Source organism: Peromyscus eremicus, chromosome 16_21 (genome assembly GCF_949786415.1).
Source record: "Peromyscus eremicus chromosome 16_21, PerEre_H2_v1, whole genome shotgun sequence".
Lineage (NCBI taxonomy): Eukaryota > Metazoa > Chordata > Mammalia > Rodentia > Cricetidae > Peromyscus > Peromyscus eremicus.
In genome coordinates, this window is record NC_081432.1 from 35525143 (window position 1) to 35550458 (window position 25316).

At 38.3% G+C, this 25316-nt stretch overlaps 1 protein-coding gene across 13 annotated transcripts in view; it reads left to right on the forward strand.

The window, feature by feature from the left end:
- Window positions 1-25316, forward strand: part of Tsga10 (testis specific 10) — a 100326-nt gene that overhangs the window by 14007 nt on the left and 61003 nt on the right. For 3 of the 13 annotated variants that reach the window (XM_059244090.1, XM_059244085.1, XM_059244087.1), the window contains exons 3-10: window positions 7854-8069; window positions 12760-12840; window positions 14639-14730; window positions 15968-16135; window positions 16779-16937; window positions 18771-18941; window positions 19028-19105; window positions 20047-20198. In XM_059244090.1, coding sequence (XP_059100073.1) covers window positions 14728-14730; window positions 15968-16135; window positions 16779-16937; window positions 18771-18941; window positions 19028-19105; window positions 20047-20198 — 731 coding nt within the window. In that variant the 5' untranslated portion in view covers window positions 7854-8069; window positions 12760-12840; window positions 14639-14727. Of the gene's footprint in view, window positions 1-1351; window positions 1540-7853; window positions 8070-12759; window positions 12841-14638; window positions 14731-15967; window positions 16136-16778; window positions 16938-18770; window positions 18942-19027; window positions 19106-20046; window positions 20199-25316 lie in introns of those variants that run through there. The other 10 variants (XM_059244089.1, XM_059244095.1, XM_059244092.1 and 7 more) reach the window with 10 other exon arrangements.

A 25316-nucleotide genomic window follows, 5' to 3' on the forward strand; every position in this document is an offset into this window, starting at 1 on the left:
ACATCCAGGAGTCCCCTAAAAGTGCTAAACTGAAAGCTATAGTATATGTGCAGGGGACCTGGTGCAGACCCATGCAGGCCCTTGATTGCTGCTTCAGTCTCTGTGAGCTCATAGGAGCTTTACTCAGTTTTTTTAAGAGGGCCTTCTTCTCCTGGTGTCCTCCATCCCTGTTGTCTTCCCTACTTATTCTGCCTCCTCTTCTTTGGGGTTCCCTGAGTTCTGAGGGGAGGGATTTGATGGAGACATCTTGTTTAGAGCTGTGTGTTTCAAGGTCTCTATCAGTGTGTGTAATGTCTGGCTGTGGGTCCATGTATTTGTTCCCATCTGCTACAGGAACCATAGGAAGCCTCTCTGATGATAGTTGAATAAGATACCAATCTGAGTACAGCAGAATATCATTAGGAGTCATTTTATTGTTACTTTCCACTGTACTAGTTTCCATACCACCCCTCAAATGTCCTTTAGTTCTAGCTGTCTCTCCCTTCATGTTCGCTCCCTCAGTCTCGTCTCTCCTCTTCCTCCCCACCTGATCCTCTTGTTCTCATGCTCTTCTCCCATATCCCCCTTTCCTGCTTCCATTCCACCCATAAAATCTATTCTATTTCTCCTTCCCAGGGAGATCCATGTGTCCCCCCAGTCCCTTCCTTTATGCCTGTCCTCTCTGGTTCTGTGGATTATAGCTTAATTATTATTTGTTCAATGGCTAATATTTAGGTATAAGCAAATATGTAAAGTGTAGACACAAGAATAAAGACTAGTTAGGGAACCTTAACACAAAAAGAACAGCATGTTATAGTTCTTATATTTTCTTTTCCTCAGTATATTCCAGAAAGACTTGTAGGCTAGCAACTTGAAGTGATAGGAGGAACATGCAAAAAAGGATCCCAGAAAAGCACAAGGCAGACGACTTTAAGATAGTGACTGCCTGCTCCAAAACAAGCAGATTAAAAGAACACTACAGGCCTTCCCTGCCAGCATAAGCCAGAGAGAGTCTAGACTATAATCCTTGGCAGGCTGTGACAGGGAGCCTCAGTTCTGCCTCTTCTTGACCTCATTTCCTACCTCTGCCCCTAACAAGAGTAGTATCAAAGAAAACTGAGTAAGGAACCAAGACTTTACTCCCCATCAGGTAGTAGGGAGGTACATAGTCTTCTGATGTCAATGGAGACCACAGTGGGCGCCCAGACATCTGCTCTTACCCTACAGTAAGAAGCACCCTTAATGCTAGTGGGGTATCAGAGGAGACAGAGCAGAGTTAGGACTTTACTTCTCCTAACAAGGCCTCTCTTCTGATTTGAATCTGAATTGTTCCCCACAGGCTCTTTTTTTAGTGGTCAGTCTTCAGCTTGTGGTGCTATTTTAGGAGGTGGAGACTTTAGGAGGTGGGGCCTGGCTGGTAGAAGTAGCTCACTGGGGATTGGCGTTTGAAGGATATGCCGGCCCATGGTTCCAGTCTGCACTCTGCTTCCTGGTCCACCAATATGTGAACCATCCCATTCTGCTTGTGTCAGGAACATTTGAGTAAGACTGAATTAAAAGGTAATGAACTAATCTATTTGGTGGAGGAGATTCCAAATGTTCTTGTTTTTGTGGTGGTGGAAATCAAACCAGGGCCTTGCACATGTTAGGCAAGCACTCTATTCCTTGAGCCATAGTTCCAGATCTTAGAAGAGGAAATTTCAAGACTGCATAATAATCAGGCTATGGCATTACTGCGTTCAGACAGCTTTTTTTTTTTTCTTCTTCCAGTTTTAGTTTTTTGAGACAGGGTTTCTTTCTTCTCTATGTAACTGCCCTGGCTGTCCTGGAATTCCCTCTGTAGACCAGCTAGCTTCAACTCACAGAGATCTGCCTGCCTCTGCCTCATGAGTTTTGGGGTTAAAAGCATGCACTACCACCACCAGGCTGCACTCAGGCTGCTTTGTAGAGAGGCGGAGGAAGTAGAACAGAAAGATGTAGAAAACACACTGTTTGGGGGCATGCAATGTGATTAAGTCTGCAGCAAAAGCAAGGGGAACCAAGTGGCTATGATTGTAAAGAGAGTAGCATGATTGAGGAGAACCCTTTCACTTTGCCCTGGGACAATAGGAAAGGTGCCTTGAGGGTGAGACCCAACTCATGAAAGGCTGCGGGATGTCAAACTGAGAGAATTTTCTTTAACAGAGTCTCAGGGTGTCCTTTTAAACGAGGCAGGCAACCGAGGGAGGGTTTTCAGTGCACAGGCACTCAAAGGCTACTCAAGCTGTGGTCCGTTGGGTGCCAGTTCTTGAGCTTGCGACAGAACATGACATCATCTACATAATACTAATTTTGCAGGCATGCAGAATGAAGGAGTTCTAGTTAACTTGGAGGCTTGCACCAATATTTTTAACAAAAGCCTGGGAAGCCAGGCAGTGTAGAGCAGGATCAGATTCCCTGCAGGGAGTCCTTCAGTGGACTTTGCACGAAGCTTTAAGGATAGAACCAAGTTGTGGTAGAGAACTCAGGATGTTGGAGATGTGAAGACAGGAGGTATCTGCTGAGGAAAGCCGCAGCACCAAGTAGATTTTGCCCGAAGAGAGTCCTTGTGCACTACAGGCAGCAGGGCACAGGGGCAGAGCTACCTAAGCCCAGTGGAGCTTCCAGCATGTTAGGCATATACCAGATTCCAGGTGTGGAGGACTCTAACCTTCCTCTTCTAAAGTACTTATATCATGAATTGAGTAACAGCAGAGTTTCCTATCGGACAAGCAGGGTATTCATGTATTTATTGATGATCCATTTGTTTTACTTCCACTTAACAATAAATTGAACACTATGTACAGAATACATAATTCATGATGCATAAAGGAGTTCTTCATGTTGCTTAGAAGTCAATGGAAAGGACAGGTAAATAATTTATTTTCGTGCATCTTATAAAATACTAAGATAGGGCTGAGAAGTTAACTCAGTCAATGAATTGCTTATAGAAAGAACTGATTTTAAACCACAGAACCTGTGTAAAAAAGCCAAGTATGGTAGGGTTTGCTTATAATTCCAGCTCTGGGGAGGTGGGCACAGGCATATCTCTGGGTTTCTCTGGCCATTGAGAGACCCTGTTTTTAAAAAGCTAAAGTGTCGGGGTCCTGGTAGTGTATACCTTTAATCCCATCACTCAGGAGGCATAGGCAGATGAATCTCTGAGTTCGAGGCCAGCCTGGTCTACAGAGTGAGTTCCAGGACAGCCAGGGCTACACAGAGAAACCCTGTCCTGAAAAATCTGAAAAGAAAAAAGCCAAAGTGTATAATGCTTAAGGAATGACACTTGAGGTTGTCTTCAGCCTGCACACACGTGAACACATGCACACCACACATATTCACAGCCTGAAGGGGGATTGCTGAGGAGATAGCTTGGTAGGTAGAGGGTTTGCTGTTCAAGTGTGAGAAATGAAATTCAGATTCCCAGCACTCATGTAAATACTGGGTAGGCTGGCTGCTTTCCAGCAGCTGTGGTACTCAGGAAGGACAGACAGGATCTCAGGAGTCAGCTGCTAGCTAGATGAGGCAAATCTGGGAGCGCTGAGTTAAATTGAAGGACCCAGCCTCAATATATAAGGTGGGGAGCGATCAAAACACTCTTTATTAACGCCTGTCCTGTCCTTCACAGGCATACACATGTGCACATTTACCCTTCCACCCGTCAGTCTATACACGTGAACATGTATGTGCACACACACACACACACACACACACACACACACACACGCGCACGCCAGAAAACCCACACAACACAACTGTGAAGACAGACGAATCCTCTGGTTTATTTCAAAATGGCATACTGTTGATCAAAGTAGCTGAGAGAAGAAAGGTAGGGAAAATAAAGAAATTTGGTGTGGCAATTTGAATGTGAAATGTCTTCCACAGACTGGAAGTATTTGGGCACCTGGTCTCTAGCTGGTGGCCTTGTTTGGGAAGTTGTGAAACCTTTGAGAGATGGGGTTGGGTTTTGAAAGTGAGTGACTAGGGTTAAACCCACCTCAGTGCTCTGCTTCTTGGGATGGCTTTAATGTGAAGAACTGCCACATCCTTCCTAGATCCTCAGAAACTGTGGTCCAAATCTTCGTTTCCACCCTTAAGTCGCTTCTCTCAAGTATTTTGTCAGTGACAGGAAAACCTGGTATGAGAATGATGAACAGATAGTTTAGCACAAGGTTTATGTTCTGGTTGCCTCAAGGTGGGCTGCACATTTGCTTTAAAGAAAGCAGAAAGAAAGTGTTAACTACTCTTTGGCTGGTGGGCCAAGAACAAACCAGCTTACCAAAGGAAAAGTACATTTTCCTACAGTTGAGGCCTAAGGAATCTTCCTGAGGCATCTCCTGAGGAGGATTTTGTGACACACAAAATATAACACTACAACAGTTCCCCTAAAATGTCCTAAAGCAGTCCTGGAAGAGTCTTCTAGTGTGTCTGCAGCAGAGGTGCCTACACTGGTGATGTGGAAACCAGGCTGGACAGAGAGAAGGGCTGGTGTCACAAATGACACCTTGGCATCACATTCTCAGTGACATGAGTGACTTCCACTTTACATTTTTGGAGAATTTCTTTTGAAATTAAAATAACTCAATTTTTATAGCTATAAGCACTATTTTAAAGCAACTTAATATATATTCTAATTTCATATGTACACTCAGACATTCAGAGAACTTTCTTTAATTGGTGTATGATAGTAGGCAAAAGAGAAGAATAGGAGATACTTCTGAAATTTAGGCCAGTTACGATAAAAGAGTAAACTAGGGAAGTATTTTGTACATTTATAGATCCCCTTCCTTTTTGTTAAAAGTTCATTGTTGTTTGTTTCCTGGTTTTGATAATTCAGATTTTAAATCTTACAAGTTAGTATGCTTTACAAAGTGTCACAGCAAAAGTTGGATTACTATAACCATAACAACTTCTTATGCTTCTTAATGTGATTTATTCAAAATAATAAATGGCATTGTAGCATATTTAGTTAAAATAATTCATTGTTAGCTGGGTGGTGATGGTGAACACCTTTAACCCCAGCACTTGGGAAGCAGAGGTAGGCAGATCTATGTGAGTTTGAGGCCAACCTGGTCTACAGAGTGAGTTTTAGGACAACCAGGGCTACACAGAGAAACCCTGTCTCAAAAAAACAAAAACAAAAACAAAACAAAACAAAAACAAAAACATTGTTCTGTATGGTGATGCATACCTTTAATCCCAGCATTCAGGAGACAGGGCAGATGATCTCTGAGTTTGAGGCCGCTTGGTCTGCATAGGGAGTTTCAGGCTAGCCAAAGCTATGTAGCTAGACCATGTCTCAAAAACAACAAAACAAAACAAACAACAACAGAAAAAAAAAACAGAAAAAAATCAACGGATGAATTATAGGATATTTTTCATAGAGGGACACACACAGTTTATATTTTTAAAGTAAACTGTCAATTTTGAAAGAAGTTACCTCTGTAGTTACTTGACCAAGGTTAAGACAGGACTGACTAAGAATTATGATCAGGCACTTAGCAATTTTAGCTACTTCTTAAAGGCTTAGACTGGGTTTGGGAAGGTTGGGGGAGGTAAGGGTTGATTGTATTTTTTTTTTTATTCAAAGGTGACTTAATCGTCTGAAGAAGACCAGTGTAATATCTTGAATATTGTATGTACTCTATAGATAATTAGTTAAATATGTTTAACACAAGTATCCTTATTATTGCACTTAACATAATGTGCCTCTTCAAGTGAACAAAAATTCTCTGAGGATAGGTACCTAGTATGTTTTTGTGATCTTTGGGGTTTAATGTACTTTCTGATATTATTGTTGTTTAGTGAGTTAGTCTCTTCTCTCTCTCTCTCTCTCTCTCTCTCTCTCTCTCGTGTGTGTGTGTGTGTGTGTGTGTGTGTGTGTGTGTGTATGTGTGTGTGTGTGTGTGTGTGTGTATATGTGTGTGTGTGTGTGTGTGTCCCTTTTAAAGACTTTTACAAAAAAAAAAAAAAAAAGACTTTTACAACCAATGATAGCTTGATACTGGGTTGGCAAGGAAAGCTATTGTCCTCTATATTATTAGTCAGCAGATACTTGATTGATGTGACATTTGGTTTAGGTAAGTAAGTTATTGTATTCAAAAGGTTTTTCTAAAGAGTTAGCAGATTTTTTTTTTCTTTTGAGACAGGGTTTCTCTGTGTAGCTTTGTGCCTTTCCTGGAACTCACTTGGTAGTCCAGGCTGGCCTCAAACTCACAGAGATCCGCCTGGCTCTGCCTCCCAGTGCTGGGATTAAAGGCGTGCGCCACCACCACCCGGCTCCAGATTTTTTTTTTTTAAAGATTTATTTATTTATTACATATACAGCATGTATGACTGCAGGCCAGAAGAGGGCACCAGATCTCATTACAGATGGTTGTGAGCCACCATGTGGTTGCTGGGAATTGAACTCAGGACCTTTGGAAGAGCAGTCAGTGCTCTTAACCTCTGAGCCATTTCTCCATCCCAGAGTTAGCAAATTTTTTAAATAGCAAGTAGAAATTTAATTCTTGCAAAGTAAATGTCATTAATTATTCAAATTAATTTTAATTTCTTTATTGCAGATAAATATTTGGCTTTCTTCCTCCTCCTTTTCCTTCTTTAAGACAAGGTCTCACTATGTAGTTCAGGTTGTCCTTGAACTCATCCTCCTACCTTAGCCTTCTGAGTGCTAAGATTATGTGCATATGCCACCATGCCTGGCTATTTGGCTTTTTAAAAAAATAGTTTGATTTTACAGCAATAGTAAGGGTTAAATGTGGGAGTAGAATCCAGGAGGAGTTGGGAGAAGGTGAGTATGCTTAAAATGTATTGTGTGCTTGTATGAAATTCTCAAAGAATAAATTACAAATTAAAAAAAAGCAGTAGTATTTTTATTTTAAAAAGTCCTGAAATTTGACATGAAAGATGCAGTTATAAAAAAATTAATTTGGTGGCTGGGAATGTGGCTTAGAAGTAGGCTGCTTAAGCCGGGTGGTGGTGGCGCCTGCCTTTAGTCCTACCACTCGGGAGGCAGAGGCCATTGGATCTCTGTGAGTTCGAGGCCATCCTAGTCTACAGAGTGAGTTCCAAGACATTCAGGGCTATTATACAGAGAAACCCTGTCTTGAACCCCTCCCTCTAAAAGTAGGCTCCTTAACTGGCATGCATAGTAGCCTTATTTATTTATTTATTTATTTATTTATTTATTTATTTATTTATTTATTTATTGTTTTTGCATCCCAATCAAAAGTTTCCCCTCCTTCCCTTCTTCACAGTCCCCTGCTCCCACATCTTCTCCACTGTTTCTCTTCAAATAGAGGCAGGCCTCCCAAGGCTCTCAGCCAGCCATGGTATATCAAGTTGCAGTGAGACTAGGTGCCTCCTCCTCTATTAAGGCTGATGAGGCAATCTGGTAGGAGAAATGGGTCTCAAAAGCTGGCAACTCAGTCAGAGACAGCCCCTGTTCTCACTGTTAGGAGTCTCACACGAAGACTATTAAGTTATACAACTGGAACATGTATGTGGAGGACCTAAGTCAGTCCTATGCAGGCTCCCTGGTTGTCAGTTCAGTCTCTGTGAGCCCCTGTGAGCCCAGGTTAGTTGATTCTGTGTGTTTGCTTGTGTTCTTGATACCAAAAGTCCTACAGTCCTTTCAACCCCTCTTCTGTAGGAATCCCCTAGATCTGCCTAATGTTTGGCTGTGGGTCTGCATCTGTTTCCATCAGTTGCTGAATGAAGCCTCTCTGATGACAGTTGGGCTAGGCATCAATTTCTCTGGGTTTGTGAGTTGTAGCATGATTCTCCTTTATAGCTAATATTCACTTATGAGCTAAGGGACCCTTTTAATGTTGTTATTTCTTTTCTGATTAAAACAGGTTGAAGATCTCAAACAGACAAATCATGACTTGGAAGAATATGTTAGGAAACTCTTGGATAGTAAAGAGGTGGTAAGCAGTCAAGTAGACGATTTAACCAACCACAATGAGCATCTTTGTAAAGAATTGATTAAAATTGATCAACTAGCAGAGCAATTAGAAAAAGAGAAAAATTTTGTGGTGGACACTGCCGACAAGGAACTTGAAGAAGCAAAGGTACTAAATTTACCATTGATAGTATTTTAATTGTACTTTTAAGCATGTGATTATGAAATTAAGTTGGAAAAGTGAAATTTTCATATCATTTGGAAGCTTTTTAGTTTGGCATATTTTAAGTCTGTTATAAGGATTAAAATGTATTTTTCTCACACTTCATTTCTTTACAATTTTTTGTTCATATTTTCCCCTAACTTTTATGAGTCTATTATGAAAATTTCAAAGCAACACAAATAGTCTGTGGATACAAAATTGCTCTGCTTCCCCCGTTCTTCTCTGTATATATCTGTAAACAAATCAAATCCCTACCCTTTTTAGAAAGGGTCTTGCTCTCCAGCCCAGGCTTATCTTGAATTGTGGTTCTTCTTGCTCAGTGTTCTGAGTACAGAATTACAGGCAGCATGCCTGACTCTATAGTTTTACAAACAGTGGTTTATCTTCTACTTTGAACCGAAATGAGAAACTTTTTATGTTGTTAAATTTGTTCATCCTGGTTGACTTGAGAGTTTTGGTTGTTTAGGAAGATGTTCTTACATCAAGAGCTGTAAACATATCTTCCAAAGTTTGCCTTTATATTTTTCAACACATACAGTTTATTCCTTTTATTTGAGGACACTTATCTGTAAGTAATTTCCTGGAGAAGGTCCTTAGAACTTCCTGTGAAAGTAGATAGAGTGGCTTGGTTTTAGCTTGTAATAATTTACCTTCACATGGTTGCTACAAAAGTATTTAAAGGGCACTTCAAAGTAGCGTGTATGTCTTCAGTATTTCTCAATAAACGTGTCAGTTCACTTTAACCTTTCATGCATGGTTCAGTGGTTAGTTGAGTACAGTCTTCATCTTGGCTATGAAAACTGTCAAATTGAAGAGTTTTACTGTCCTTCTTTCTTCATATTAAAAATGAACTATCTCCTTCCCAGACTGAAGAGGAAACATGATTGGCTGAATTCCAGCTCTTGAGTGTGTCCTTTGTAGACAGTATCTATTTTCAAGATTTGTTTAAGGGCCTATTGACCAGATTGGAGTAGGGAGTAGGTAGGTGTCTCTGGTATTAAAAGGAAGAACTCCAGGGATGGAAAACATCTGAATTATATGAGCTAGGTTTTACCTAAAAACAAAAATACTAAATTCATAGGTTGAAATTTTGCTTGGCTCAGAAAAGCCTATTTCTGGAAAAAATGATATTCATATATGATGTGGAATGTCTGCTACATTGGAGAATTGGAAAGCTATTTGAGCTTTTGAGGATGAGGTTGGCAGCATCTTTGGGATACTATTGTTGGAAAGAAAACCTGGGAACCATCGTAAATCAAGGACAAAAGAGGAATGGTTGCTTAGGGTTGGTGCCTTGAAATAAGGAAAGCAGCAATTTTAGTGATGTTGTAGGGCAGAAAGGGCAAGACCAATTTGGAGATGTGGACACCAACTCGTGTTTTCAAATTCCTTTGCATTAGGTGTGCATTGTATGTTTATAAGTATCAATGATACATTTCTTGTATAACTTTTGGGATAGAACTTGAAATAGTTTCTAATTTGATTGCTGAAAAAGAATGCTTGTGAGCTGGGTAATGGGGGTGCATGCCTTTAATCCCAGCACTCGCGAGGCAGAGATAGGCAGATCTCTGTATGTTTGAGGCCAGCCTGGGCTAGAGAGAGAGTTCCAGAATAGGCCCCCAAAGCTACAGAGAAGCCCTGTTGAAAAACAAACAAAACAAAACAAAACAAAAATGATTGTGTTCTTACAGTATTTTGACATATTCTAAATATGTAGAATTAGAGTTTGAGGCTAAAGATAGGATTAAATTTATTTACTGAGAAGAATTTACTTTTGGTTAGTCATTTTTAAATATTCATAAAGTAACCTTTTCTATTAAACTGTTTTTGAGTATTTACTATTGTGTTTTTTTATTTTTATGTAACAAGTTGCTCTTGAAGCCGAGTGATTTCAAACAACAAACTCTGACTTACATTTCGGATTAGGGAGTGGTTCTGGTTCAGTTTCTCAGGAAAATGAACTAAAGGTGATGGTCAGATTGCAGTCATACCTTGATACTAGAACAGTTGCTTCTAAGATGGCTTCCTACAGATAGAGACTGACTGTCAGCAGGAGTCTTCTGTGCAATGCCAGGCTGACCACATTCTAGATGACAGTTGCCCACTACTCTCTGAACCAGTGATCTGGGAGTGGTAACAAATTAGAATCTTGCAATGCGTATTATGAGCTAGTCCAAGCTATATTCCAGCATTTCCACCATCTCTGCTTTTTAAAATGACTCACTAAGCCAGGCATGGTGGCACATACCTGTCATTTTAGCACTGGAGAGGCTAAGACAAGAAGATTGTGAGTTCATGGCAGGACAGGATTGCATAGAAAGACTGCCTTGAGGAAAAACAAAGTGACTATTATATAGAACTCACACTCAAGGAGTGGTCTGCATCTTCTAAAGCAGGCAGTATTAGAGTTGGAGCACATATTAAATCGGCAACTTTTGCCTTTGTTTGTCTTCACATCTCGAGTTACCATTTGTGCTTTAATACAGCATTTTCCAGACAGTTGGATATGATTTTTTGTAATGTGAAGAGCAGAATTGCAGTTTTACTATTGTTAGTTTCTTAGACCATATATGTTAGTTTATATATATCTTTTTGAAACACAACTCATCAGTAGTAATGCTAAGGAAAAGTAACCTAAACCATAACTCACTAGCTATTATGCTAAGTGATATCTGCAATTAAACACAACTAAATTATGACTTTAATTAAAAGACATTTTCTAAGATGGCACCAGCATGTTTAAAATTTAATACATTCTGTATGAGATATTGGAGTTGTTTAACATAGGAGCTCCTTTCTGCAGCATGTGCACTTTTAATTTTATTTTACAATTATTTATTTTATAAGTATTTTGCCTGCATATATGTATGTACCACATATGTACCACCCAGTGCCTGCTGAGTACAGAAGAGGGTATCCGATCTCCAGGAATTGGAATTAAGTATGGCTGTGAACCACTATGGAGGTGCTGAGACCTGAATCCAGGTCCTTTGCAAGAGCAGTGAATGCTGTTAATCCCTGACCCATCTCTCAAGCCTCAGCATGTGTACTTTAAATTTTTTTAGTTTATTTTAGAATACCATATATGTGTACTATATTTATATAATTTTCCCCTTCCTTCTCCTCCCTCCAACTCCTTTCATATGTCTGTCTCTCCATCCGACTCCCTTTCAAACTTATGTCCTCTTTTTCTTTAATTAGTAGTCTTACATGTACACATACACACATACAGAATAAATATATAACTTACTGAGTCTATTTAGTGTTGCTTGTATATGTATATCAGGGCTGAACATTTGGTATTGGATAGCCAATTAGGAGGCTTATCTCTGGGGGAAACTGATTTTCCCTAATTGACTTGAGACCATTATTGAACTAGATCTCTGATACTCCTTTCATTATTGTTACCTTTTTATATGATTCAATCAGCCAAGATAATTGAATCTACTATATAGAAAACATATGTAAAACTTAATATTAAGTTTGTAAAATCCTTTTGGATGTATGGATACCCTTCTTATTCTCCTTTTTAAGAAATATATTTTAAAATTATTTATTTTATTTCATGTATATGAGTGTTTTGCCTGAATGTATGTCTGTGTATCATGTGTGTTCCTTATACATATGGAGGCTAGAGCAAGGCATCAGATCCCCTGGAACTGGAGTTACAGATGGTTATGAGCCATCATGTGGGTGCAGGAAATTGAAACCAGGTTCCCTATAAGAGCAAAACATGCTCTTAACTGCTGAGCTATCTCTCCAGCCCCTTGCCTTATTTTTGGGGTAGCTCTTTTCACACTGTCCTTCCTCCTCTCCTCTGCCTCAGCAACACTGGCCACCTTACCGTTCCTTGGAACTAGCTAGTTATTCTTTTGAGCTTGGACATTTGCTGTAACAGTACTTTCTTCCTGGATATTCACACAGATTTTCCTGGGCCCTCTTCAAACCTTGCTCAAAGGATGCCTTTCCTTGGAGATTCCCTGATAGCTCTATTTCAAATTTCAGTCTTGTTTTCCATAAATGCAGTACGCTTAGCTCTGCTTTTCTTTGTCAGTATAGTGTACAACTTGTTATTTAACTAACTTATTTTAACCTAAGAAAAAAGCATCTGTCGTAGCCACTTTTGCCCTGTCTTAGTTCTATTGCTGCGAAAAGACACCGTGACCAAGGCAACTGTTAGAAAACAAAGCGTTTAACTGGGTTCTTGTTTACACTTTCAGAGGCTTAGTCCATTGTCGTCATGATGGGGAGCAGTTGAGAGCTACATTTTGATGTGCAGAAGGAGGGGACAGGGGAGACTGACTGGGTATGGAATGAGCTTTTGAAACCTCAAAGCTCTCCCTCAGTGACACACTTGTTCCAACAAGGCCACATCTCCTAATGTTTTCCAACAGTTCCACTCCCTGGTGACTAAGCATTCAAATATATGAGCCTATAGGAGCCATTCTTACTCCACCACAATCATCTCTCCCAGCTGCAATGTTATGCCCCTAAAGACAGAAATGTTTACCTGTTTTGTTCACTTAAAGAAAAAAATCTCAAGGGCCTTAGAATTCGAGTGGTTATTGTGTATTTTTTTGAGTGTCGTATTTGATATATATTTTGACTATTTTCTTTTCTTTCTCTTTTTGACTAGATTATAAACTCTCCAGGGCAGAAATTTGTGTTTTGTTGTATTCATTGTGTTTTCCAGCATGAATAGTTATTACATTGTCAGGTACGCAATAAGCATCTATTAACCAGTTGTTAGGAAGGTGAAAAACACTGGATTAACACTTGTTCCTTTGGGATGGGTACAATTATTTTCTGGGTAGGATTGTCACTTTTGTCACCATAAAGGTTATATATGTTTATTGTAAAAATTTCAAGTTCATGGTTATAACTCAGTGGTAGAGTGCTTTCCTAGAAAGGTTCAATCTCCAACACCCCTACCCCGTCCCCACAAACAACAAGAGTTCAATTCACTTAGAAAACTATAGTGAAGGAAATAATATTCACCACTATTATACTTATATCTAGACTCACTCTTCAGTTTATATGCTATTGGTTATGTTTCATCTGTTATCTAAGATATATACATACACTTTTTTTGAGGAAGTATCATACTGGATATCCTGTTTTACTGAGTTTTTATACTTAACAAAGAACAAAAATCTTTACACATCTTTATATGAGGCTTATATCTGTTTAGTGCCTGCATAGTAGCTGTATTAGTCAGGGTTCTCTAGAGGAACAGACCCGATAGGATGGACCTATCTATAGAAAGGGAGTTTATTATAGTGGTTTATAGGTTGTGGTCCAGTTAGTCCATCAGTGGCTGTCTTCCAATGCAAAGTCCAAGAATCCAGTAGCTGTTCACTCCACCATGCTGGATGCCTCTGCTGGTCTTCAGTATATGCCAGAATCCTGAAGAAGTAGGAATGAACTCTCCAGTGAGAGTAGGGGCAAGCAGGCAGAGAGCAAACACTTGTTTCTTCCGTGTCCTTTATATAGGCTGCCACTTGAAGGTATGGACCAGCTTAAAGGTGTATCTTCCCATCTCCAAAGATCTGGATATAGGGCTGGTTTCCCACTTCAAATGATTTAATTAAGAAAGATCCTTCACAGGTGTGCCCATCTGCTTGGGTTTTAGTTAATTCCAGAGGTAGTTAAGTTGACAACCAGGGATAGCCATCACAGTAACATAAAATAAAACAATGAAAATTAATGATTCAGAGTTGTACATAAGTTTATACAACTATAAGTTATGTCCCAAACATTAAGACCCCTTAATATTTTATAAATTTTGTATGACTTCTAGAGGAATCTTAGAAGGATAATTAAGAAAAATGGGACTGGGATTGTATTGAATTTTACTCTTAACTAGTATTTATGAGACCCTGGGCTTGATTTCTAGCAAAAGTAATTATTCCAGAAAATTCAAATTTAAAATGTAGCACATGTATTTTAGTTTAGGATAATGAGAGGATGTTAATGAGTTGTAAGTGTATTCTTTGAACTTATTTACTGACTTTTAGCAGAGCTTTATCTGTCATAAAAACAGTCACTTGTTTTGAAACATATGACATAGATGTGTTACATATATAGTTATAGATGACAACTGTACTGTAAAACCGAGTATATGTTCAGTGTCATAAAATTGATGCAAAGTGTTTTGTGGGTTGGGTGGAATGAAGGCATAAAATAGTTGAGAAGAGAAAGGAGCCTGAATGGGCAATTTGAGAACACGTTACTCCAGTCTTATTGCTTTCCTGTTACAATCTTCAGGATTGTAATTAATGCCAACATCTTGACCCAGTTAATGGAGAATAATTTGGTACAATATAGTAAGTTAATATTTTATGAAAAATATTGGGTCAAGGAACCACCTTTTTCATCTGGGTTCTTTTACCATTGAAGGTCCTTAAAATATTGTCTGTATGCTTTATTTTTAAATGGCTTCATTTTTAATACTCTTTCCAATGAAATCAGTTTAGGCATCTTCAGTATAAATAATAGAATTTCTAATTTTTCAGATTGAACTCATTTGCCAGCAAAATAATATAACAGTACTGGAAGATACAATTAAAAGGCTTAAATCTGTGAGTATGTTTTTCATAAATACATGGTAAGCAGTCATTTTTTATTTAGTAAGCTACTAAAAGAATTAAATATACTCTTTACTCATGCTTTTGTGAAAAATTAAAGCATTTTTGTTTTCTAAAGTTAACATCCACTGAGAGGTTTATAGGCAGCCTCATCGTAAGAGGTGCCTTTTTGCCTCCCTTTCATCACCGTTCCATTCTCCTAGAGCAGTGCTTCTCAACCTTCCCAGTGCTGCGACCCTGTATCACAGTTCCCCATGCTGTGGTGACCCCCAACCATAACAGTATTTTCGTTGCTACTTCATAACTGTACTTTTACTATTCCTATGAATCATAATGTAAATATCTGTGGGTTTTGATGGTCTTAAGCGACCCTGTGAAAGATTGATTCAACCCTCAAAGAGATCACTACCCACAGGTTGAGAACTGCTGTCCTAGAGGTTGAGAATAACTTTTGGTTGGTTTTAGCTGTTACTAGGTTTAAAATGGTGGCTCCCTAATTTTTAATTTTCAATATATAAGGTACATTTTTCTATACTTTAAATTTTATGCCTTTCATAATGTTTTTAAGTTTTAAATTGTTACCTAGTACTATTGATGTTTTATTTCTCTAACTAACTCTATGAAATGAAAAGTTTTCTGTTCAAACATTTTAATCTTCCATTTAAAATACATAAAACACTATCTGAAACATGTCAACTTTTTCTCAGTATTCATAAACCATATATAGAAACACATTTTAAAAGAAGTGTTTCTAAATATATCCATGTGAATGGGAGTTCATGGGAAGCATCTGAGTGTCCAGGACTCATTAGCATATCCATTCATTGAATGAGTGTTGCACAAATGCAGACACTGGAACGTGCTTTAAAAGTGGCATATAAAGATTTCCAAACTCAGTCATTCTGTTTCTAAGATTTGCTTCAGGTCTGGATGTTTCTGAAATTCCTAGTGTGTGTGTGTATATATATATATATATATATATATATATATATATATACACACACACACACATCTCTATTTTCTTCTCAAAATGTTTAAGTAAATGTAGTATTTTATTCAAATAAAGCGCACCAAAATGGTGAAATTGCTTTTTAAATGGTATATTGCTTTTAAAAAATAATTAATGAATAAGTTTTTAGATGTTCTATTTTTTTGATGCCAAATTTAATGTTTTGAAGACTCCTTTGTATTTTTATTTAGAAAAGTGTGCTATAATTTAGCTTGAAATAATTGCTTAATTTTTCCTTCCTTGGCAAGATAATTTTAGAGACTGAAAAAGCACAAAATAAATCTCCTTCTAGACTTGATTCCTTTGTCAAGACTTTAGAAGCAGACAGAGATTATTATAAAACTGAAGCTCAGAATTTGAGAAAAATGATCAGAAATAGATCTAAGAGTCCAAGACGCCCATCTCCAACTTCTCGGGTAGGTTTGGAGGAAATTTTTTAATCTTTTAGTTTGTTTCTCAAGTACTGAATTTTATTCTTTGATTTATCTTATTTGGAAATAATTAATTTGATTTTTGTATAAATTACAGTATCAAAGAGGTTGGGAGACAGATCTCTTTGATGGTACAGTGAACAATAAAGTTAGTTCTTTATTCCCAGAATAAATTGTGTTTGGGAGATAATTAGACCAATTTAGTGCAATTTGAGATAAAGCTGTAAAAGAGGTAATTTTGTTGTTGATATTATTTTCTCTTATTCTATAGTCATGCTTACGTACGTAGAGATTGTACACTGCCACCACAGTAGTGTTTCATTAGTAGCATAAGTGAAAAGGTTCCAAGCCAGGAATGCTGATGCACACCTTTATTCTCAGCACTTGGGAGGCAGAGGCAGGAGGATCAGGAATTTAAGGCTAGTCCTGGCTTCATAGTGAGTTCAAGGCCAGCTTCAACCACATGAGACTGTCTTAGAAAAAAAAGAAAGGAAGGAAGGAAGAAAGAAAGAAAGAAAGAAAGAAAGAAAGAAAGAAAGAAAGGAAGGAAGGAAGGAAGAAAGAAAGGAAGAAAGAAAGAAAAAAGTAAAACAAGAAGAAATTCAGATATCTTAAATAATAATTCTAGGGTGCAAACTGTGATGTAGAGCTTTTGAAGTCAACAACAAGAGACCGTGAAGAACTGAAATGTATGCTGGAAAAATATGAACGTCATTTGGCAGAAATCCAGGGCAATGTCAAGGTTCTTACATCTGAGAGAGATAAGACCTTCCTTCTTTATGAGCAGGTAAGCGTGTAAGTACAAAGATTGTATAAGTAATAGCAGTCACTTTTAGAGCTTTGCAATTTGTCTGTAGGTTTTATGACCCTAATTAAACATGTCAATCAAATTAATCTAACACTTGGAAATTACATTTTTTCCTAAGATACTCTTTTTTCCTTTTCTTTCATTATGGTGCTGGGACTTGTACATTCTAGGCAAGTGCTCTACCACTAAGCTATATCCACAGCTCTGTTCTCAAAATATTTGTAATGAAAAGTATCATATTTCTAGTAAAATAAGTATGAGCACGCCTATATGTCATCCTTATATCTCATAAAAGAATATATGCATGCATAAAAACTTTAATTTTTGGAATAAGAAATGAGGCCAGGGCTGAAGTTGTAGCGCACTGATGGAGTGCTTGCTAGCATGCACAGGCCCTAGGTTTTGATCCTTACGTCACAAAACGATAAAAGTGAAACAAATTAATGACAAAAACCATATCATTTGAGACTCTCATTTCTCTTTATTTATGTTCAAGGTAAAAACCTTTAGAATCTGGTGGGGGGAAGGTTCAGGAAGGTGGAATAAGATGGTATACATTCAGATAGTAACTGCTACCTGGCAGCAAGACATTTGGAACTGGATTAGGGAGAGAGGCAGGTACTGAATATGCGGCTTTAGAAGTCGTCTTCTTAGAGGTGAGTTTTGAGCCTTCAGAATGAATGAGTTATGTAAATGAGAAGGCATTTACAGAGCAGAGAAGTCAAGATATAATCTTCAAGAGGCAGGCAGGGAAGAACCTTTGAAAGACAGAGAACAAGGACACAAAGGGAGAACAGGAGCCTAAGAAGAAAGGTCTTGGACCAGTGTGGATGCTGCCAGAAAATTAAGGGGAACAGGAACTAAGGAAAGTTCATTACAGTTGGTAAGCGCCTTAGCTCAGGTTTTGCAGTGTTGGCGGCTAAAGGGAGAGGGGGCAGGTTACCCTGGGGTGACTGTGTGAATGTAATTGGCAGTGTGTATAGATTGTCCTTAAAAAAAAGCCTGACAAAGGAGAAAAGACATAGCATGGTAGATGGGGGTAGCAGGGTGAGATGACAGATGGTCAAGCTAAGGGAAAACTATACATGTTGAAGGTGATGGGGGCTTGCTGGGAACGAGAGTAGAAAGAGCCAGGGGAAGGGACACTACTCAGGATGAGAGAATATAGTTATCATTGAGTTAGGAAGATTTTAGAAAACCCTAAGAAATGTGGTGAAGGCTAAGCTGTAGATATTGAGAAACTATATTTATTTCTGAACCTGGCAGACCCCTAAGTAGATAATGATCAAAACTGAGAGTCAGGAAGCAAAGTGGGATATGAAATCATCTGTAACATAAATCATGTGCAACAGGTCTGGGGCCTCAGGACTGTTTAACAAGTGTTCAGAGACTATGTGAGTCCTTACTGTGAGTAAGGACTGTTGGAACTTTCTGTCAAGATAAAAGTAGCCAAGACAATAGCATATATAGAGATATAGCAAACATAGAGAAAGATAAGCACTATGGAATTTTCACTAGACAAGTATTCCACCTGAGCTGTGCTGAATTCAAATTTATATCTCAAAGTGGGCAAGTGGAATATATGAAATCTATTTCTTAGCTGTGCATACACACACACTCACACACACACATGCATACATACATATAGATTTGCTTGCACTTATTTGTGAACTCTTGAAAATAAAAGCTCTACCATTTGTTTTATTGTTGCTTGCATATTATTTCAGGTTTCTATTTTAACTGACTGGATATAAGATACTGTACGTGTCATTTAAAGTGTTCTTTTTTAAATTCTGTGTATTTTTATCATAGGCACAGGAAGAAATTGCTCGACTTCGAAGAGAAATGATGAAAAGCTGTAAGTCTCCTAAATCAACTACAGCACATGCTATTCTTCGTCGGGTAGAGACGGAAAGAGATGTAGCCTTCACTGACTTACGAAGAATGACCACAGAGCGAGACAGTCTGAGAGAAAGGCTAAAGGTGTGCAATTAGTTTGTCTGTTTCACAGGGACAGCACAAGTGCAGTGACACTGAAAGTCCTTTGTTGTGCTTTGTGTTTTATACAGATTGCTCAGGAGACAGCATTTAATGAGAAGGCTCACTTGGAACAAAGGATAGAGGAGCTGGAGTGTACAGTTCATAACGTAAAACAAAACCTCTTTGGCTCTAATCCCCATAGTTTCCCCATTTCTCTTTTGCTGTGTTAGGAAGAATTCTCTTATTTTTCTAAGGTTGTGTTTGTAGTCCTGAAATACTTAAGGTGGTGTGTGTGATGTGTTATTTTCATAATCCTATGTTACCTTTTCATTTAGTTATTTCCCTCTAGAAACATGAGTGAAGCTTTTTATTTTTGTTGTGTTTGGTTGCAAAGCATTTTTTGTTTTTATTGTTAGGATATAGTCTCAGGATTTTAATTAATTAATTGCCTTTTTATTTTGGGAGGGGGTGGTACAAGGTCTCACTGTGTAGCCCAGGTTGGCTCTGAATCCGTGATTCTGCTGCTCCAGCCTCCTAAGTGTTGGCATTATGTACCACTACACTTGTCTAAAATTTCAGTTTTTCTCATCTCCCTGTTCTGTTAAAGATTATCTTGCCAAATATGGGTATATCAAGCATTCGAGATGCTCCAGATACATGTTAGCAGTGTTCCAGGTACATAAACAGTTAAGGTTTGAGTGTACAGATAAATTCATTTGAGGTATTTTGTTATAATAAGTAAAAAACAGACAAGAGAAAAAGGATTTTATTTTCATAATCCTACTCTATATGTAATGTATTAATCTTGGATAACAAAATTTTTTTGCAAATTTAGTATGTAAATAGTCAAATGAACCAGATTGAGAAAGGTAGACTGATAATACTGAGATAGACGGGCTTTGTAGAAAAGCTATGTAGTGACTTGCTGTTATTCCTATTCTATAATACTTTATCTATAAAACCTTCTACAGTGTTCCTGTCTGCCTAGTTGATTGTCTAATTGTGCAGATTCTGCCATAAGCTGCAGTTTGTAGGAGTCTGTCTCCGCTGCTAAGACCAATGAGGCTACTTAGTGATCATAGTTAACTTTGCCATTCTGCTTGTGTAGCTTGATGATGAACGCATGGAACAAATGTCAAATATGACTTTGATGAAGGAAACCATAACCACTGTGGAAAAAGAAATGAAATCATTAGCAAGAAAGGCAATGGATACCGAAAGTGAACTTGGCAGACAAAAAGCAGAGAATAATTCCTTGAGGTAAAAACTACATTGCCGTTAGACAACCAACAGTTTGCTGTACTTAATTGCTCTGCTTTATAGTACATTTAATAATGAAAATTTAATTATCTGTTATCTCCAGTTTATGAAAAGAACTCATAGGAAGCAGTTGTAGAAACCTCAGCGGCATGTAATGGTGTCCCCCAAATCACTCAGCCAGGAAACATGCTTATACTCATTTTAACTTTTAGTTTGCAACACATCAAGTTTATTCAAGCAGTTTTTATATAGCCTTCTGAGAACTGAGGCATTGAACCTCAGTATTTTATTGTTTAATTTACTTTTATAACTTTGAATTCTATTCTGAGGTCTGAACAATTTAACAAAGCCCATACTTGAAAACTTAGGGAAAGCATAGTTTCCAGCATAGGAGTAAATTGATTGACTCTTTCATTACAATGGTATAGTGGCAGAGGCCACTAAAGCGGTATGTGGGCAGGAAGAAAGCTCTGCATTTGAGGTTCTCCATTACTGTTTGTTGATGTGAAACAAATCTACTCAAGTTTTAGTAGAGTTGAATTTCACTTTATCTGTAGACATGAAAAATGTTAGTTGGTGTGAATGTGAAATATATTATCTAATCTACAAATAATAATTGGGCCACATATGAGTTCCCAGACTCTCCCCTTGATCTTCCTAGGACTAGTGGTACAGAGTAGGAATCACTTGTCAGGACAGATAATTACTCAAACTCCCTTCTTTTCCTTAAAAAACTTTCTTCCTTATAAGATTACTATAAATGCATACACACAAAAAAAAATGAAAGTAATACCAAAACAAAACAAAACAAAAAAACAAGAAAGCAAACCTGGGGAGGTAAAAATAGATAATAAAAGGTTAAAATCACCTATAACTCCATGACTCATGGAAAAAGATTAGTGTAGAACTGCTTCCAGCCAGAAATCAGTCCATGTGTAGCATGGAAGTGTCCTGTGTAACTGAGTTCAGCCTGTGGCCTTTCTATCTGGCCTTTTCAATTTCGTCACATAGGATTTCTGTGTTGTTAGAAAATATTTGTTTTAGAAAACATTTTAGTGTCTTATAATATTCTAGTGGAGAGATGTGTAATAATCTGGAGTAGAGTGGGTGTGTTTTGTTCCTTTGGTGTAGGATCTTGCTGTGTGGTTCTGCTTTGCAGTACCCTCCTTCTGTAGGGTAGCATTGTGCACCCTCTCAGCAGTTTTAGGGGATTTTTTTTCTGATGTATGCTGATTGGAAACTTTTATTGATGTATAACTGAAACATATACACTAAAATGTCAGTATTTTATATATTAAGGTTGGAAATTTTTGACCTTTAAAACCATTACCACAGTCAAGATTCTGGCCTTATTCTGCACTCCTAAGTCTCCTCTTGCTACTCTGTAATTTTCCACACATGCTGCTGATTCCTAGTTGACCACTGATTTTTATTTCAGGCATAGAGGTATTTGGATTGTCTAAAAATTTAAACCAATGAAATTGTATTGTATATGTTGTTAATCAGGCTCTTTTCCCTCATTGTAGTTACTTTGAGGTTTGTTCTTCATGTATTCATGTTGTGTGTAATTTATACTCTTTGACTGCTGACTTGTATTCTGTTGTGTGGGTGTGCACATTGATAGTTGCATTGTTTCCACTTTGGGGCTATAATAAATAAAGCCACTAAGCTCTTCCCTATATAAGTCTTTGTGTGGACATATGTTTTTATTTCTTGGATCAATATCTAGGAATAGATGCCTGAGTCACATGATGCATTTTCCTTTCAGGGAAACCATTAAAGTCTTTTTCAGTGTGGCTGTAGTACTGTGCATGTGCTCCAGCAGTGTTGAGTTTTTCAGTATTTACAAATCCTCACTGACATTTAGTATGCAGTTCATTTTTAACACCAGCTATTATTTTGTTGTATAGTTCTATTTTAAAGTTTTACAAAGGCTTTTTAAGCTTTATTCTAGAATAATTGTTGACTAAAATTATATTTAAAGAATACAGTATAATGTTTTTGATACATAGACATTGTGAAATAATACTTTGGTGAACTTAGCTGGTGTATTCACTGCTTCACAGTTCCTGTTTATACAGGTAAGTACCTAATGTTGGCGTTTTGACAATTCTTTTCTGGCTCTTTGTTCCTTGTTGTCTTTGTGAGTTAGTGGTTTTCTGTATTGAGGCTACAATTCCATTATCTTTTGTGTATTACATTTGGTTCTTTGTGGTTATCATGAAGTTTACTACCATATTTTATAGTTCTGGTAGTCTTTTAAACTGATAACAATATCATTGACATGGAAGTGCAGATATCTATTGGAGATAAATATACTTCAGGTGCATATGCATGTAAGTGGCTTTGCTGTATTATTTTGGTAGCTGTATTTTTCAGTGTTTGAAGCACTTAACAAAAATAGTATACTCATAGATCAGTGCCTTGCTCAGCCATCTTCAGAGAAACTTCCCCCTGCAGCAGATGGGAACAAATATAGAAACACACAGCCAGACATTATGCAGAGATTGAGAGAGACCTTGGGGCACTCAGCCCTAAATGGATGTCTCCATCAAACCTCCCCTCAGAGCTCAGGGAACCCCAAGAAGAGGAGGTGGAGAGAATTTAAGAGCCAGAGGGGATAGAGGACACCCAAGAAAATCAACATAAGCAAAGCTCATATGAACGCAACAGAGACTGAAGCAGCATGCACAGGGCCTGCATGGATCTGTACCAGGTCCTCTGTGTGCATATTATGGCTTCTGGTTTAGTGTTTTTATGGGATTCCTGAGTGTGTGAATGAGTGGGTCTCTGATTCTTGTGCCTTCTCTTGGGCTCTTTTCCTTCTGTTGGTTTGCCTTGTCCAACTTTGATGTGGTAGTTTTTGTTTTATTTTATATTTTATTTTGTCATATTTTTAATATTAGCTCTTAGAAGCCTGTTGTTTTCTAATGAGAGACAAAAAGAGAGTGGGTCTGGATGGGGAGGGAAGGGAGGAACTGGGAAAAGTAGAGGGAGGAGTTCAAAAACAAGAAATAAAAAAATACAAAATTAATACATAAATAAAATAAAATGGTAGCTGTTCTTATCAGAGTGAAGTGGTATTGCAGTTTTGATCTGCAAAGTTCATATCTCGATGTTTATATTTTCCCCAGAAGTGGGGAGTTTTAGTCAGTGTTTCTTTGCATGTTTGCCTCTTCTCTTCCCTTCACCCCTGCAGAGTGAATGTTAGCTCTCTTGAGGGTCCTGTAGCCCTCCATTCCTCCTCACTTTTTTTCTTCTCTAACAGTATTTCTAAATGTCCTATCTTTGAGTTCACAGTTAATTTCTTCTGACTTGTCACATTGGCTGCTAGTGCTGTTTCATTTTTAATCTTGATTATTTCTATTTTTAAGCCAGAATTTCTATTGGGTTCCTGTTAATAATTTTAATCCATCTGTTGAATATTTTATTTGTACATTATTTTCCTGATTTCATTAACATGTCTATTTATGTTCTCTTATAACTTGATTAACTGCCTTAATCATTTATTTTAAATTTTTGGTCATACACCTTTTAGATTTATATTTTTTGAGGGATTGTATCAAGTTTCTATGTTTTTTCATGGTTCTTGCTTTGTGTTGATGGCTGTATATCTGACAGCCAAGGTTCAATAGGGAAGCATCATATAGTGATGGGTCCAGTAGCCAGTTCACACTCTGGTGAAGGCTCAGCAGCTCAGTCTTCATGCAGTGTGTCAGTTGGGGTCAGTGTCAGCACAGTCTGTGAGTGTCCTCAGCAGCCATGGCTGTGGATGTCTGAGGGATGTTGAGGATTGTTTCAGTTCTTCTGTTTGTTCTCCTTTTTCTCCAAGGAGAGAATATGAATGAGAGCATCTGTCTTGACACCAGTGCAGTATATGAGGACACTCACGGACTAGCCCCAGAGCCCAGGTCTAGAGCATCACTGTGCTTGGGTGCTTTCACCCCAGGAATGGATTCACAGATATGTTTGCTGCAGCAATGGTAGTGATCTTTGTGGGGTGGCTGGGGGACTTGGTATAGAAGTCAGACATGTGGAATGACAGTGACTCTAGAACTCAGGGCATCAACTAGCTCACTTTGGTGATATACAAGATATCTGGGCCGGGGGTTTGTGGAGCAGTGGTAGAGCTGTAGCACATAGTGTAGGCATATGCACAGCACATGGTGATAGGCCCAGGGCAGTGTTAGCCTGTGGAAGTGCTTTTTCTAGTGTCAGAGCTGCAAGCATGCCCAGATCACTTATGGCTCTGTGGTTTGGAGCACATGTGGATTTTGGAGGAGTGGTCACAGTCCAAGAGCAGCAGCACAACAATGGCTCCTTTTCGAGGGTAAGGCCGAAGCAGCTTCTCCCCAGTTAGCTGGCCTGTGGTGGGATTGATGGTAGTTACCTTCATGGGAAAAGTTGCCAATGTCTCATGCAGAGTAGGTCACAGGGGAACAAGGTAGCAGCCACCACAAAGCTGATACTTGTTCTTGTTACCTCCAGATGTCCTAGGTATGCTGTTTTTCCCCAGAAACCCTTTCTAAACAGTCACTTTCATGTGTGTGTGTGTGTGTGTGTGTGTGTGTGTGTGTGTGTGTGTTAGAAAGATGAAGGTTAGACTCCTCTCTGCCATGTTGCCTTTGTTTTTGTTTTTGTTTTGTTTTTCTGCCTCCTTCTGAATTCTGGGATCATAGACCGAGGCCATCACCCTGACCTGCCATGTTGTTAAAAGTTTTTTTTTTTTTTTTAATTTTGAGAATGAAACTCTATACTGGTTACCTTAGTTTGCTTTCTATTGCTGTAATAAACACCATGACCAAAAGTGACTTGGAAAAGAAAGGGTCTATTTGGCTTACATATCCTGGGTCACAGTCCATTGAGGGAACTAAAGTCAGGGACTTAAGCAGAGTACATGGGAAAAGCTGTTTACTGGTTTGTTCCTTGTGACCCATTCAGTTTTCTTTCTTATACATCCCATAACCACTTGCCTAGGGATGGCACCACCTACAGTGGTCTGGGTCCTCCACATCAATTATTTATCAAGAAAATGGTATGTAGATTTGCGTACAGGCCAATCTTATGGAGGCAGTTTTTACAATGAAGATTCCCTCTTCTGAGCTAGGTGGTGGTGGT